Raw genomic sequence first — 16,858 nt, forward strand, 5'->3', positions numbered from 1 at the left:
CAGGAAGAGGAGGAACTTGGCTGTACAACAGGAAACCACACAGCATCACTGTGGTCAGCAGTAGGGTGGGGGGGGGATGGTGGTTTCACAGGAGAGGCCAATGGGCCCTGAACTGAAGATAACGATCAATCTAGCCCCAACATCTGGATAGAAAGGGGGTGGGATGGGTGGTAGAGGCATTGCTCTCCAGATGTTCAAACACTCGCCCGAACATGCACAGTGGTAACTTCCAGCAGTCAGTCATGTAAAAATGGCACTCCATACTCCTGGGTCATAGCACATGAGCAAGTTTAGGGGCTGTTACAACTTTGTAATACTATTTAGATTCATAGCATATGAAACCAAACAGTTGTGTCTCACAGGGACTGTCACTCTTATAAACCACTGGTTTGGGAGGTTTAGAAACAGGAACTGGTTGTTGGTAGGAAATTTGTTGATGTTTGGGTTTAAATTTCAACCTGGTAACTTAAAGTACCCCCTTTAACCTACAGCCAATCAACCTTGACCTGAGAAGTTGAAGTTTCAGCTGAGTTTTAGTTGAGATGAAAAACTAGTTTTGCAGGCACTGCCAATGATCAAGTACTAGGGGAATGTGGTAGAGTTTCTTTAATCCACCTTTATGCTGATAGCAAGAGTATGACTAAATTACTCCTTGTTTATGTTTCTAACACTATAGTGGAAAGCTGGTTGCTGGTGGCTCATGCTTGTAATCCTAACTACTTTGGAAGCTGAGATCTGAGGTTCATAGTTCAAAGCCAGGCCAGGCAGACAAATCCATGAGACTCTTTATTTCCAATTAACCAACAAAAAGTCAGAAGTGAAAGTATGGCTCAAGCCTTGAGTGGTAAAACTAATAAGCAAGAGTGTGAGACCATGAGTATATGCACTACAAATAAAAGACTATCTTAGAACACTTTTTTATGGCCAAATTTAGCTCTTGTTTCTTGTGTATTTACATAAAAAAAAAACAAGCTTTGACTGCCACAGTGTTCCAGCTGGCCCTTGGTGTTTGGTGGCTTAGCAAAGGAGGGCCTCAGAAGTAGGAGGTAGTATTTAGCCTGGTGAGAAAACAGATAAGAAAGGAAACATAAAGTTAATCAGTGTATACTCACAAGAGAGATACTCTGCTTTCCTAGTCTCTGACCTTTCTGTGGGTTTGTAGATTGCAAGGTAGAAGATAATATATTGAGAGAGGAGATAAAGTTTGAGGAAGGCCTGAGGGGAGGCCACAGAGTGAAGAAGTAACTGGAAGCTTGTGGATGGGGGCTATGGTTTTTCACATTGTCCTGTAAAATGTTAACCTAGGAACTCAAAAGCAGGTGCAGGCCACCTTGCTTTTCAGGCCGCCTTGTGTCCCATCAGACGGGTGTAGGGTTCAGTAAGTTTTCTCTCACATGAATACAACTGTCTTTATAAGGACAAGGACACTTGCCCACAGAGGTGTCAACTTCACTACTTCCTTCATGTGCCTTTCTTTACTCAGTAGACTAGACAGATACCCTTGACTTTTCTGTTAGGAAGATGGGATTCATCTGGTTCACTTTTTGCCTTAACAATTGGTAGCTTTCAAATCTCTGGTCTTTAAACTTTCCACCCAAGTTTGCATATCACCTTTTCTTAGTAGCTCTATAACTAGCCTTAAACTTCTCCACTCACAGATGTATCCGTGCATAGACTCATCTGATTCCTCCCCCTCCTTCACTGGTAACCAGGCCTCCTTCTCATAGAGTTGACTCAGTCAGAGGGTGTCAACTATGGATTGAAGCTGGTTGGGGGAGATGTGAGGAATTTGAATCCGATCTTATTGAAAAGGACAGGGATGTGGCCCCACCATACATACTCTTATTGGAGCAGCCTTTTGATTTCTGTATGATGCTCAAGAAACTTCTTTCAGCAGCCTTGTGGACAAGAGGACAGTGAGACTGCTTAGGTCAGGTGATTCACTAAACAAGGCAACCAGGTGATTCACCAAACAGGCTACCTGGAGAATACCCTTCCCTTGGGTCCCTTGGGTGTAGTGGCTTGGTGGCATCCTTCATACAGCAGCTGTGAAGTGTTTCCATCAGCTGGCACTGGGAATTGAGAAGGCAACAATAGGCTTGACTCTTGTAGAGGGAATTGAAGCCAGGCACAGCAAGCAAATCTGAGTGCATGATACAAATGAAACTTGGCTTTTCTTACATCTTCCCGTAGTATGAGTCTCTACCTCACCCCTGAAAAACACATGAGTAGCGTTCAAGGAAACCTTGTAACCAAACTTTTGGGATGCTATCACTGGCTTTCTACACTTCCAAACATCACCAGATAAAGGGCTGTCCTTTAGGCACCATGTCTAGTTGAAGGGGACCTTGACCTGGGCCCAACCTTGGCAGTGACTCTGGCTTTGCAGGTAGCCTGTCATCCAGCCTGTGGCAAGCTCCACTGTTTGTTCCATGTTTCCACCCCCTTTCCCCTGGCCAGCCAGTCTCCACATGGCTGTTGGTGTGTGGGTCTGAAGTGCTGATTCAGTGTGGAAGGCTGCTCCTCTCTTCAAGGTATGTCTAGAGAGAAATGTTTTGCTTCAGTGGGTTCCAGGAACAAATAATAAAAAGTACAACAAGTACAAGGCCGAGGACAGACCCGGTACACTCTTATCAGTCATCTGAAATATGCACAGTCTTTCCAAGACAAATAGGGACTCCTGTTTCTAGGAAAACACCAAAAAGTATTTATCAATTACCCTGTCTATGGTTTGTGGAAAAAGACAGCAGCCGACACTGAAAGCCATAGCGAAGCAGATTCCTTTGGGCAGCCCACAGCCCAGTGGCCTGTGTCAGGGCAGCTGCAGAATCCCGCTCTGGCCTGAGACTGATCCATGGAGCCTCTCTGCCCCCCACAGGGTCACTGCATTTCTCATCCTTCACCCAAGCATGGTAACCAGGGTAGCTGAGCTCCTCTTAGAAGAAGCTAGAAACAGCATGGCAAGTTATTATGAAAGCCTAGGGCCCCTGGGTCTTCCGACCCTTTGCAAGTCCACAGATGGTCTTCTCAGAGATTCCTAGAAAAGCAGGATTTGGCCCAGTGGAAGTCTAGTGGTGATGACCATAAGACCAGCCTCTGTTGATCTTCAAAGCTGTCCTACGAGGTGCTGGTCACCACCTGTTCCCCAGAGAGGAGTGAACTCGAGTGTATGACATTGGCTGACGAAGCCAGATCAACAGTTGCAAGTACCCAAGGCCAGGTTCCATTACAGAGGGAGTCTAGCTGTACTTTCCAGCACCTCATGGACACACGGCACTTTACTTGGGCCCACTGAATGTGGAGCATCTTCTGCACCGAGGAGTGCCTTCACGTTCACCTTGACACTTAATTTCTTTGCTTCCTGTTTATTTGCCCTGCTCTAGGACCCAAGCGCAGAGGGCTCGGAAACCACGCTGCTGCACAGGACCTCAGGGGCTGCTTCCTCGATACTCAGAGAGCCAGGCGGAAGGACAGGAGCAGCTCTTCAAACTGACAGATAACATCCAGGATGAGTTGTAAGTAGGACCTGTAGGGAACAGCCCCATTGAGCCAGAGTTGGCTTTTCTGATCGAGTCTGAAGAATTTCTATGTGATCTGAGCCTCAGTCTGATTCGTTTTTGCTTGTGCATACCTATACTACAAGGTGTTTTTCTGAAATTGTGTTCCACAGCCAGACCTTACTATTGTGTTTCTAAAACCTGACTGTCTCTGTGTAGACAACTCAATGACAGAAGGTAATGGATAAAACATTTTCAATCTTTCACTTGCAGTTTTTGTTTTTGTTTTTGTTTTTGTTTTTTTTGGCCAGTCCTGGGCCTTGGACTCAGGGCCTGAGCACTGTCCCTGGCTTCCTTTTGCTCAAGGCTTCAAGGCTAGCACTCTGCCACTTGAGCCACAGCACCACTTCTGGCCGTTTTCTGTATATGTGGTGCTGGGGAATCGAACCCAGGGCCTCATGTATACGAGGCAAGCTCTCTTGCCACTAGACCATATCCCCAGCTCCAAAACATTTTCAATCTTAAGAGCTTTTTTCCTGTAAAGTCTTCTTCAACTTTGCTGTCTTGTTTTTGCTATAGAACACCATAAAACAAAACACAAATATTTCAGAAGTGATTTGCTTTAGTTTTGTTACTCTTTAGATACTGGGCCTTATATATCTGGAGGTCTTGTCATAGGTTGAGTGAGTAAAATCATTCCCGGCTGCTCTGTCACCTTCCAGTATATTTTGCAGAGACCCCCTAGAGTAAGAAGTACTCTGTAACTTGATTAGAATCACATCCCAGAGAAAAGTGCTAAAGAGTAGCAAAATGCTAGTTTCATTTCTGTAATGCTTTTTTGTTTCCTCTTAAATCAAGCAAGCCAGGAAAGGTCTGATCACTATAGATGGCTCTGGTCAGTAGAAGAGTAGCAAGCAGAGTTAGCTCCTGAGATAGTCTTCAGTGTCATCAAACAGTATTTTATTGAGCATATAGGAAGTAACATCTAGGACTTGTGTGTTGCTTGCTGGATAGAATAGTATCTTCCTAGATTATCTTGTGTTACCCACCCCCCCTCATCTCTTAATGATAGTATATCTTTCAGCCTGCCCAGGTGGTCATAACAAAGTACTGTAGACAACAAAAATGTGTGTTCTCCCATTTCTGGACTGGAGGCCGGAAAGATGGAGACCAAGATGCTCACCTTTCTGGGGAGGGCCTCCTTCACACAAAATCCTCTCCTGACAGAGAGTGGGAGCTCTGGTTTCTGTAAGCACGCCTTTATTCAAGGATTTCAACCTATAAATTGGGAGGAGAGCATGTTCCAGCCAAAGCATGCTTCGTGAATAGGTTCTGCTGTTGTACTGAATAGCCTCAGTTATAGTCACCACTCTGGTACGTAGGACTCCCATGCTCTTTCGCTCCAGGGAGCACTTTACGTCCCTTCTTCTGTGGAATAGGAATTTGGTGCATCACCTACCTTTCATGCTATTTTGTTGGTGGAACTTGGAACCTCTGGATTAGAGACTCAAAGAGTCATTTCTTAGCAGGCACAAATGTAGTCTGCTAGAATGGTGGCCTCCGGAGGGTTGGAATTTTTGTCTGCTCCTTTCATTGGAGAAGCCCTCAGAACCTGTCATGGACAAACCACACTCAGTACATTAAGACAGACAGGTGCAGTTTAACATTTGTATCAACATGTGTTCACATTGCACTTTTTCGGTTTATTGTTTTTTTCAAAGCCAGCTTGTTAATTAGTATACACTCTGCTTTTTATTTCTTTTTTTTTTTTTTTTTTTTGCCAGTCCTGGGTCTTGGACTCAGGGCCTGAGCACTGTCCCTGGCTTCTTCCCGCTCAAGGCTAGCACTCTGCCACTTGAGCCACAGCGCTGCTTCTGGCCGTTTTCTGTATATGTGGTGCTGGGGAATCGAACCTAGGGCCTCGTGTATCCGAGGCAGGCACTCTTGCCACTAGGCCATATCCCCAGCCCCTCTGCTTTTTATTTCTTTCCCAACTCAACTCTGTTCAACCTGAACCCTCTTTGGTCTTCTTGAGATTCATTTGCAGCAGAATGGTGTATGACAGAAGCTACGATGAGAAATTGTGTAGGATTATTTCATTGAGGACGTGTGCTTTGGACATAGCCAGGGAGAGCTGAACACTGGAAGCAAAATGAAATCAGTGAGAGATTTTGTGAAACTCTTGAAATCCACATGAACTCGTAACAGTTATTGACACGAATGAATTTTGACTTGAGAGATGAAAACCATGTGTCTCCACCCCAGTTGTGGGTTGAATCTGCCCAGTGAGTGCTGAGGGAGGCACGTGATGGTGATTTTCCTCAGGGCCCAGCAAAGAGGTCACCAGGGATGCTGGTAAACGTTTCTCAGCTATCAGCCTGTTTTCACGGTGATGGGAAATTATAGTCATCGCTCTCCAAGAAAGGAGTTTTCAGGAAAAAAGCATGGGCCCAACTTTTATCCTAGATTTATAATTAAAAGCATGTTTAAAGACCTAATTATTTGCATATTCCCCTTCAGAGTTAACCCCTTAAAAGGGTCTCTAATACCTTGCTCTACTGTTCTAACTAAATGTTTCCACATTTTTTTCCAGTTAGACTCACTTTTCACTTCTGGAAAATATTGTGTAATTACTTCCTGATGGAGTGAAAGCCCCACAAAGTCCCCCATACCATGGCAGTTCCAACTGTGTTCTCTCAGATCAAGTTGCATTTAGTTTGTTGCATTTCATTTAATTAATTATTATTAAGAAGATAGTACTGACATGTGATTTAGTCTGGTCTGCTAGAAAGACTTCATTTTCAAACAAATCTAATATTTCTGTGGTGTGTTATAAAGTTACCATTACTTCATTCTCAATTTTAACCAGAATCCTGGGTTAAAAATAATGTTAAAATAACAGTCATCCTGGGTTGTTTTGTTTGTTTGTTTGGTTTGTGCCAGTCCTGGGGCCTGAACCTAGGGCCTTGGATGCTGTACCTGAGTTCTTTTGTTCAAGGTTAGTGTTCTACAGCATGAACCGCAGTTTCACTTCCAGTTTTTTGGAGGTTAATTGGAGATACAAGTCTCATGGATTTTCCTACTCAGGCTGGCTTCAAACTTGATCCTCAGATCTTAGCCTCCTGAGTAGCTAGGATTCAAGGCATGAGCCTCTGGTGCCTGGCCTGAATGTTTTTCTTTTTCACTAATGCCTAATATGTGACCAGAGTCTTATTTTCATTTTGAAAAGTAAGTCTTTGGGGTGTTTTTGTTTTTTAGTCGTGGGGCTTGAATTCTGGGCCTGGGCGCTGTCACTGAGCTCTTCAGCTCATGATTAGCTAGTGTTCTACTACTTGAGCCACAGCGCCACTTCCAGTTTTCTGGTGATAAAAGTCTGGAGATAAGAGTCTCACTGACTTTCCTTCCCAGGCTGGCTTTGAACCATGGTCCTCATATCTCAGTCTCCTAAGTAGCTAGGATTACAGGCATGAGCCACCGGTGCCTGGCTAAGTCCTTGTTTTGATTCTTATATTTTAAGACCATGGTACACACTCAGATGGCAAGTAAAGGGTAGTTCTTTCTCAAAAGAGACCTAAGAAGCTGCTCCAACCTGCTGCTTTCTGGAGTAGGCTCACTAGATTACATGATCAGTTATGTAGAAAGTTACATTTAGGAGACTTAATAGAGACAGTTTCTTAAAGAGAGCAAAAATAGCCTTTCATGTACATGGTTAGCAAATTCAAGTTAAGAGTCAAAGTGTCCTTTCCTGCCCCCTTGGTGGATGCTGTTTATACTGTATTGTGTCTCCACCATTTTTCTTGAGACGTTATAGAGGGAGAAAGAAAGAATATGCATTTTGGGGGGCATAAGCCGTGTTATTGATTCTAATAGTTTATAATTATAATGTATGCCTTACTTGCATACAACCAAGATGATAGATCTAATCCTTTTGAGGAATAGGATAGAATTCACTTGCTCCCATTTTTTTTCTTCTTTATTGTTTTCTCCTTTCTGTCTTTTTTTTCATCGTTTCATTCTTTTTCTCACTGATGAGAATAGAGCCCAGGACTCCACATATGCTAGGCAAGTACTCTGCTACTCCAGCCTCCATTTTCCAGGCTAGAAAGCAATCTATTGGCACTCTCTGACTCCCCAGCTACTCTGATAAGTTTGTGCTTGCTAAATCTTTGCTAAGTTACATCAGAAGTTTGGAGTGAATTCTTTAAGATGATGCTGGGTGCAAAATTCTGTTGGAACTTGCAGTGCTTCTGTTTTCTGAGACTCTTGACACACAACTGTATTAAGTCCTGCCATGTGCCAGGGCAAGTTGAGAATTTTCCCTGTGCTCAGCGAGACCACAGTCCAGCAGGGCAAGCCGACCTTATTACCCACTTCCTGTAGCCCAATCACTATGAAGTCTGACCACTAGAGGAGGTGATAAATTGGTGCCTGGGTAGCCAAGAATGGCTTCACAAAGAGGGCTGTGGCAATAGCCTGGCCTTGCATATGCCAGGATGAGACTGGAGAAAGGAACGTGCACAGAGCTGTCTAGTGCTGGTGGATCTGCTGGGATTGGCCTATGGTGCCTAAAGGAAGGAAGCAACACAGGCTAGAGAGCTGGAAAAGTGACTTTCAAGATGCCAAAGGCCTGACCTTTGTGGTCAGGCTCAGTCTGTTTGTCCAGGGGCAGTGGTGAAATTTTGGAGATTGTCCCACTCAAAATTGCATGTTGAAAATACAACCTTGAAGACAGCAGAGAAAGGGATGTGGTAGAGAAACAGAGGCAGAAAGCCCTAGGAGGCTGTTGGGGTGACCCAGGAAGAGGGTAGGGTAGCTGTACTCGCAGTGGTGGGAAGGTGAGTACGAGGGGCAGTCTCCAGGGGCATGGGGAGGAGGCCTTGGCACAGTCATAGGCCAGGCTGATGAACTTCAGGGTCTGAGGAAGGAGAACTTAGCTTTTGCCCATTTGGTTGGTGAAGCTGGAGGAGCAGAGCTGAAGAAGAGCAGTTCAGCTATGGGACGCTGTGGGAAGGGTGGCAGAGGAGAGCCTGGCCCCCACAGTGACCTCTGCGCAGGCATGGGCTTGGGGATCCCGAGGACCTGGAAAGCAGAAGAGGATGCCTGGGCTGGGGGAGCGGGGGGCGGGGGGGCAAAGCAACTTGGACCCTTCTGGCTTTGACATGACTCCACAGGGAGCAGCATAAGGATGTGGAGATAAAGCTAATAAGGCATAAATGAGAAAGACAGGAGTGGGAGAGGGGTGTAATTTTCCCACAAAATAGAGGTAACTTGGCAGCTGACAACAGAGATAGCAGGAACGAACTGTCACCAACTCAGGGTCTCTTCCATGTTGGGCACAGAACAGCTCCACTCACCACAGAGCCCTGCAGGGCGGCTGTGTGACAGCCCTAATTCTGCAGCTCTGGGCAGGAAAACACAGCCCTGTCTGACTCACACCGGGTCACTGGCCCCAACATCGCCCCTGCTCTGGACTTGGCCTGCCACAGTAAGGCCTGGGCAGTCACATGCCACTGCTGTTTTCAGCAGTGTGATTGTGGTGTTCGTTAGCAGCAGTACATCTTCCTCTTTGGCCTTCATCTCTGGAGACCTTGGATCCTCCCTTGGGAGCCCACAGCCTGGCCCACATGCTCAGGCCTGAGGCCATATTCAGGGTTTCTCTGATAGTCCCCATCCATCCTCCTGAAGGTGCTGAAGCCTGTCCCGCAGCCTGCCTTCCTCTCAAGAGATGCCAACGTGGCACTGCCCCTGAGCCCAGAGATCAAAGTAAAACTTTTAACCCAACTTTAAAAAGAGGATGAAAATCCTATTTTTCATGGTCTCCATTGTAGTTTGTCTGGAGTAGTGTATGGACAGAGCTGGGACCTGCCTTGGCTTAGCATGGGAGAACAAAGCTTATTCAGGTGCTTTGTGTTTCTAGAAGGCTGTTCTCCTTTCCTCCTGCTGAGAGGGCTCTGGGACCACCTGGGGCCATGCTGGCATCTCTCCTGTGTGAGCCACCTAATCTCTCAGTGGCCACTCACTCTTGAGCAATAGCAGTTCTGGGCAAAGTTTGGCCGTAGGTGTGAAGAGTAGAAACCTGAGTCCCAGCACCAAGCTGAGTGTCCAGTTGTGGCTACTGTTGTTCTGCTGGCATAACCAGGGAAGGGGTTCAGCAAGCCTGTAGGGAGCTAGCCAGCAGGTGGATAGCCAGTGAAGTGGGCAGTGGCCTGTGGTCAGTGGAAAGGAAAGTTGAGGGGGCTCTGTGTGTGCCAAGTGCTTGTGTCCCCTGAGCTGTGGCTCCTCAGTGATTAGTTTAGGATTGCTGTTTGTGAACTGAGAGGCCTACTCTGAAGGATTTGAATGAACCTTTGATGTGCTTTCCAGACTTTGTAAAAACACCAAAATTAGTAATAAGTGAGTCTGATGGATGCACAGCTTTGGCCATGGGTCGTGGGGTGTGGAGGAAGCATCAGGAGGAAGATGGAGAGACAGCTGTTGGCTGCCTAGTTTCAGGGTCACCAGCTGGTCCCCTTTCTTCTCTCAGTCATGCCTTAGGCTCCGATCTCCTTTTGATAGGAAGACTTTAGGATATTGATGTAAATGTATAAAGTCTGTGTTTCTCAGCAGCAGCTCCAGGCTGTGAAGGAGAGCGGACCCCTGGACTTGAGAGTGGAGATGTGGGAGGATTTACAAAGCTGCTGTTCCCTGCTTGAGTGTCTGTATGGCCGTGGATGTCTCTGACTTCCAACCAAAGGCAGCTAGAGGTGGCCTTATCTCTGCAGAGTTGAACAAACCGAGCCACCAGGAAAGCAAGCGGCCTGGCCAGCGTCACCAGCTTGTGGGACCTTCCCTGTCTGCTTAGCCTTGTCTCCTTCACCCTGTGCTCTGCCTTTCAGGAGAGCCTCTGGCTTGGCGCCACCCTTCCTCCAGATGGTTCGGGCCCTGTCGGAGGACTCCAGCCATGGCAGCTTCTGGGGAGGGTGCAGGCTTGAAAGCTGGCAAAGCTGTTCCTGTATGGACAGTGCGCTCAGTGCTGGCCCCTCTGGCTGGAGTAGCATAGGGTCAGGGTGACCGATGGAAATGCCAGGCCCCGTACTGGGCAGGAAGCCAGAAAGCCAGTCTCTCAGCTGGACTTGTACCGCACATTCCTGCTGTCACATCACCTGTGGCTGCAGGCAGCCATCTTTAGGTCTCCTTTGAGTTGCCATAGCAGCCTCCCTGGCTGTCAGAGCACCTGTGCTCCGGAGTGAAGCTATTTTCCCCAAGTTCCTGCTGGCAGCGGGCTGCCACTTCTCTGTGGCGGGGGGCTGTTTCTCTTTCTGTGGTGGTCTGTGGCCTCTCCCCCGGACCAGGTGTTTGACTCCATTCACCTCATTTGAGGGCACAGCTGCCTGATGGTGCTCTCAGAGGTGGTGTGTTAGGAAGGCGAGCACCGAGCATCACCGAGGGCTTCTCATTTTCACAAGGAGACTTGGCAAACCTACATTCATTCCCAGCCAGTTAGATCAGAACAGCAAGTCCTCATCCTTGTGTTTGTCATGGGGCACAAGGCTAGCTGGGACAGGCACTTAGTGCCTCCCTGGAGGATAGCCAACTCAGTGGTAAGCACCCAGGTATGGACCTGGGAATCACAGGCTGTCCGGTATGGGCCCCTCCCTCGCTTTCAGGACTTAGAGCTCTGTCCAGGAGCTGAGATGCTCACCTAGCACACACAAAGAACAAACCCACACTTGGCAGCGCTTTGAGAGGTTAAGGCAAATGAAGTATTCAAAAGTAGAGGAAGAGTCCAAGCATTCAGGGGCTTTGGGGGGCTGGCCCTGACCCCTGTAGTAACTGAGTAGAGAGCCCCCTGCACAGAGGTGGGCAGTTGTCCATCCAGCCATGCTTGGTCCTGATGGGAAAGTGGCCAGGCCACCAGCAGGCTGGCCTTCTGCCCACATTTATGTGCCTCCTTCAAAGTACCTTGGATGTGCTGACCCAGGACCACGGCCTTCCTGGGCCCATGTTCCATGGCTGAGTGAGACCTGTGCTTGACAGCCAGTCTGTTGTCAGCTTCTACTGTTCTGTCATGTCCTCTCTTCTTGCCTCCGGATGCATCAGCCCTGCTGTGATGGGCCAGTGTAAGGTGCAGGGGCAGCCAGAGTTACTGCTGTTCACTCCACAGCTGAGCAGAGAGGTCTCAGCCGAATGAATCCCCACTTTCAGTCTGTGAACCTCTGGAAAAAGTGGTTTGGGGTTGGGGGTGGGGAGCTTGTATGCTGGTCCTAGCTCCCTAGGGCTTAAACTCAGGGCCTGTGTACTGTCCCTGAGCCTTTTTGCTCAAGGCTGACACTAACACTTGAGCCACAGCTCCACTTCCCACCTTTTAGTAGTTAACTGGAGATAAATGTCTTACAGAATTTCCTGCATTGGGCTAGCTTTGAACTGTGATCCTTATATCTCAGCTTCCTAAATAGGATTACAGGCGTGAGCAATTGGTGCCCCGCTCAGTGCTTTGTTTTGTTTTTTAATATTAGGATATTTTTTTCTGGGTATCCATAAAATGCTTCAAATAATTAATTAAAAGTTAACAAGATTGCAACCTCACCCAAGAAAATGATTTCCAACTAGAGTTTTCTGAGCCCAGAGTTGGGGGTGGGGGTTGTCTCATGAGTTCCTGCGCCCCTGGCGGTCCAGCAGGATGGGGTGGCTTCTTGTCAGTGCTGTCAAGGGAAGGAATGGACACAGGTGTGTGCCTTCCTCTCGTGCCCACGTTACTGTCCATGGCATCCCCCATCACATCTGTAGCCTTGGTATTCACCTCTAACACACCAGCTGCTCTGTCTGTTTACCATTGAAGAGCATTGTTTCCTTTCTGTCCAGCCAAGATTGTCACAGTTGCAAGTTTTTAACTACCATCCAAATTTTTACCTGTTAAATAAACATCCCACTAACCCCATCTCAGACCAGGAAGCTGTTTCCGGGGTTGGAGCTGTTAGCCGCTGTGGCGTGGTGCTGGTGTTTAACGAGCAGCCTGCGGCGGGGGCTGTGCCGGGCATGTGGTCCTCAGAGCAGCCCTCGCTTACAAAGGGAGAAACCGAGGCCCAAAGCAATGAAGCCACCTGCCTGACGGGTGGCGAGTCGAGCTCCTGGGCCTAGGGGACAGCCTGGCCCCATGACCCCTCTCTTTCTGTGCAGCTTCATAGCCGTGGAAAACATCGACAGCTACTGTGTGCTCATCTCCTCCAAAGCCGTGTACTTCCTGAAGAGTGGCGACTATGTGGACAGAGAGGCCATTTTCCTTGAGGTCAAATACGATGACCTCTACCACTGCCTCGTCTCCAAGGATCACGGGAAGGTGTACGTGCAGGTGACCAAGAAAGCAGCGAGCACCAGCAGTGGCGTGTCCATCCCAGGCCCGTCCCACCAGAAGCCGATGGTGAGTCCCGCCACCGCTCTGCTGCTCTGGGGGTGCGGCCCCCTCCCCTGCACTCTCCACTGGCACCTGTCCCCGCCCACCCATGATGGGGGCAGGGAGCGAGCCTCCGGGGCCTCGGGAAGAGCCACCGAGGCGGCACAGAGCTCCCTGTTCCTGAGGGGTGACTCTGCCTCAGGTCCGAGGCAGTGATGGAGCACATACTGTGCTGTTTGCTGGTAACCATGGAAACCGTGCCTTTCGTCTATGCCAAGAAGCAGTGCCCAGTATGCTCAGTGGGTTCTAAATAAAAACTCTACCATTCTCCCAGGGGTGGTGCTCTGGAGGACTCCTGAGTAGTAAAGCGTCTGCGGTTGCCACCGTTCATGAGAGGCTCCAGCCTGCTTCCGGAAGGACGGGCGCTCCAGCATGCCAGAAATGCAACCGGCCCTGCTGGGCCTCTCTCCTCAGCAACCTTCCCCCTTCCCTGCTCGCAGCTGCGCTTGGCTTGGTTTGGGCTGTGGGCTTCCTTGGGGTCACTGACCTAAGTGAGGTCTGGACAACCGTGAGAGGCAGCACCCCAAAGTGAGACTTCCCTGCAGCTCCTCTGCAGGGAGAGGAGATTGCCCGGGTCCATTTCCCCTTTGAGGGCAGCTGGCGGCGCTGCGTTCTGGCCTCTTCAAGCCGCCAGGCTTTAGACTTAATCATAGGCGGGGCCTGGGGTCACTGCCTCACCCCCTCAGACTGGCCTGGTCTGTTACGGGTCCCAAATGTCCAGTGATTATGGGTTCGCTGCAGTCACCAGGGACTACATTAAAAAAAATCACATCCTGGGGCTGTTTGAATCCTAGTGAGCCAGATCAGGCCCCGGGAACCATACTGTTCCCACAGGAGCTGCTGCCGGGGGTGGGGATGGGGGGTGGCTCTGCCCCTACCCCCTCTGGCTGTGTCCCTTTTCCCTTGGACAGGTGCTCATTCTTGTCTCCTCTTTAGGTCCATGTGAAATCTGAGGTCCTTGCTGTCAAGTTGTCACAAGAAATAAACTATGCAAAGAGCCTTTACTATGAACAGCAACTCATGTTAAGACTGAATGAACATCAAGAGCAGCTGGAACTGGACTCCTGAGAACGGCCGGCCAGCGAGAGGCGCTCCGGACAGGGCCCAGACCCAGACTCGTGGCCCGCATGGGAGGGAGCCGGGAGAAGCTTCCGGGAAGATGTGGCTTGGGAATGAGGGAAAGGAAGTCCTCACAGGGGAAGCTTTGAGTGCAAACGGTATTTACTTGTGGGCTGGGGAATACTCTAGATTATGGGGAGATAATTTTTTAAAGATATCAGTTGAATAACATACAAAGCAAATGTACTGAGATGAGTCTCATTTTAGATTATCCCTGTTGACATGTAAATATGTACAACTGTGTGTAAATACAAGCTTCTGAGCAGGGTTGTGATGTGCGTGAAGGTTTGTTACCTGTAAAGTAATATAAAATTAGACTGGATCTTCTATTGCACTAACAATATGCCATTCAGGATACTCTGTAGAAAGAGGTTCGTGAACGTTGGAGAGTGCCGTATCTACGTTTCGCGAACACAGGAAGCGGGTCAGGAGAGATCTCAGTGTCCAGGAGAGCCTGTAGCAGCCGCGGTCACCCGCTGGAGCCCCACACCAGGGAGAGGAGAGCAGAAGCAGAGCCACCACAGGGCGGAAGGTCAGCGTGGCTCGGCCCCCCCCCCTTGTCTGTGCCGCCTTACAGGCCGCACTTGAGCTACATATGGCTTTCTAATCTCAACACACATTCTTTCCCCTGACTTGGCAGTGGACTTAGCTTCCGCCTTCACACATGCACGTGCACGCATCTACACCGGCGTTATCAGAGACCATCCAAACACTGGCCGGCTCTGTTGACATAGAAGGAAAGGAAAGCCCATGCCTTTGAACTCTTTGTCAGACAATCAGAAGTCCTGGGTAGGGAGTCGGGCCCTCCCTCCCAGGCACCAGCAATGGGAGACACTCCATCTTGTTCTTTTTACTAAAGGCATAGGCTGGCATTATATCATGTGCCCTGGGAACACAGGAATGGTGGTTCCAGGACAGGGAGAAGGAGGAAGAGAGTATGGGAAGAGGGAGTGGGGTCTGAGTGTCTCACAGAAGCAGGATTGAAGGCCGGTGCATGTGCCTGCCTTTTCCTGTCTTGTTCTCCACGTCTCCCTTTTCTGGAAGGAATAAGCTAATGAGCGTGGGGGATGGGCCTCACTCTGAATGAACAGCTCTCCTTGTGATTTTAGAATTTTTATTGTAATAAAGCCAACCCATTTCTACAACCTTTTCACATGTAGCTGAGATCCGAGATGACCCACTAGAAGTGTGGAAGATTTTGGTAATTATAACTCATGACCCAATCCTTCCATGACACAAATGGAGCTCACCAGGCTGTCTCTCCCACTGTGTGTGTGTGTGTGTGTGTGTGTGTGTGTGTGTGTGTGTGTGTGTGTGTGTGTGTCCTGGGAAGGAGGAAGGAAGGAAGGTAGCTAGGCAGGAAGGTAGCTTCTCTGAGTGCTGTAGCCATCTTGAATGCTCCGGCCTGGAGGCCTGCCTGGACTGTGAGTGGATCGCCCCGCTGGACCGTGGCCTCTGTGTGGGGCAGGTCTTTTGCTGGTTGGCTCATGCTCCCTGGGTGGTCAGTGTGATAGTATCAGTGCTCACACTTGCTCTTCTGAGAGCCTCCCAGCCGCCTCACCAGCCTGGGTCCCTGCACCCTCCAGGTGCTTTGTGGTTTTCGTCCTCAGTAACACACTGCCAGAGCTCACATCTCGGAGGCTCTCGGAGGGAGTCAAGTGCGCATGCCTGAGAGCCTCTGTCCCTGGCTGGTGAAGGAGCTACTGTTGCTAAGAGAAGTCTGCCCGGGTTTTCAGCTTGACTGCAGGAAGGTAGCCGGGGTCACCTGCAGCTGTTGCTCCAGAAGAACGGGTCCTCCTCCTGCTCCTGTTTCCTGAAATCGGCTCTGTGGTGGCACAGCTGCTGTTCTGACATCTGTGCCTTAGAAAGGGCACAGGGACTCAAAGACCAGATGACTGGGACTGCAGGGCAGAGAGTGCCCGCCATGAGCTGCCCAAGCCCTTCCCCTCCCCTGCAGCCCTGGGCCGCCGCAGGAAGACTCTGGGGGCTTTTGCCATCGCTTCCTGGTTTGTCAAGACAAAAGTCAAAGGTCTGGACCGACCAGTCAGGCCTTGTGCTGGCTCCTCAAACATCCCATTTCTTCTGAAACTGGCATTTAGCTGGTGATGTCTGAGACTTGGATAGGACGGTTCCACCAATTTTCCTGCTGCCCCATGTACACAGCTCTCCTTGGCGGAAAGCACGGTGGATGGATGATTTGAGAACCCTCAGTAGTCACCCATTCCTTGACCACGAATGGCTGGCCGGCGCCCCGCCCCAGCTCCTGTCTGTGCTTGCTTGGGATACCTTTGGTGTTCAGAAGGCTCCTGGGCCACATTGTTTTCAAGTGTCATCTGTGCCTCAAAAATCCATAGTCGCTGCTTGATGAACTGAGAATAAACTACCTGGTTCTTCACTGTGTAACACTATTATGTTCCGACTCTGTAAACCTGCTTCTCAAATCAGAGTCGCCACTTTTCTTCCTGTGGAATAAAATGTATTGTTGACTTCTCAGACCTGAGTGTTTTCTGGTTTCTTGGTGTTCTAAAAGTTCTAGAAAGATCACCAGTGACAGATACCAACCACAGCTGAACTTTCACAGTGCAGCGCAGCCGCTGCCCTCTGCCCTCTGCCCAGGAAAGCGCGTGGCAGGGCGGACACCCAGGGCCCAGGAGCCTCCTCAGCTGCGGGAGTGAGCGGCCGCAAGCAGCTCCGTCCTTCAGCGGCTCCAGACTGGCCACCCAAGGCCGTGGGCTGAGCCCCGCAGGATGGGCATCATCATACAGCACCCAGGCAGATGAAGAGGAGGAGGAGGGGCGCGGCCACCGGAGAG

The 16,858-nt window shown here is 49.3% G+C and overlaps 1 protein-coding gene across 6 annotated transcripts in view; it reads left to right on the forward strand.

Annotated features, from left to right (window-relative positions):
• The window catches only part of Vps13d (vacuolar protein sorting 13 homolog D), a 234,902-nt gene extending 218,363 nt beyond the window's left edge, over nt 1–16,539 (forward strand). For all 6 annotated transcript variants that reach the window (XM_048350254.1, XM_048350255.1, XM_048350256.1 and 3 more), the window contains 3 exons: nt 3,384–3,515; nt 12,654–12,894; nt 13,864–16,539. In XM_048350254.1, the coding sequence (XP_048206211.1) occupies nt 3,384–3,515; nt 12,654–12,894; nt 13,864–13,995 (505 nt within the window). In that variant the 3' untranslated portion in view covers nt 13,996–16,539. The remainder of the gene's footprint in view (nt 1–3,383; nt 3,516–12,653; nt 12,895–13,863) is intronic.
• The last annotated feature ends 319 nt before the right edge of the window (nt 16,540–16,858 follow it).

This window comes from Perognathus longimembris, chromosome 7, assembly GCF_023159225.1.
Source record: "Perognathus longimembris pacificus isolate PPM17 chromosome 7, ASM2315922v1, whole genome shotgun sequence".
NCBI lineage: Eukaryota > Metazoa > Chordata > Mammalia > Rodentia > Heteromyidae > Perognathus > Perognathus longimembris.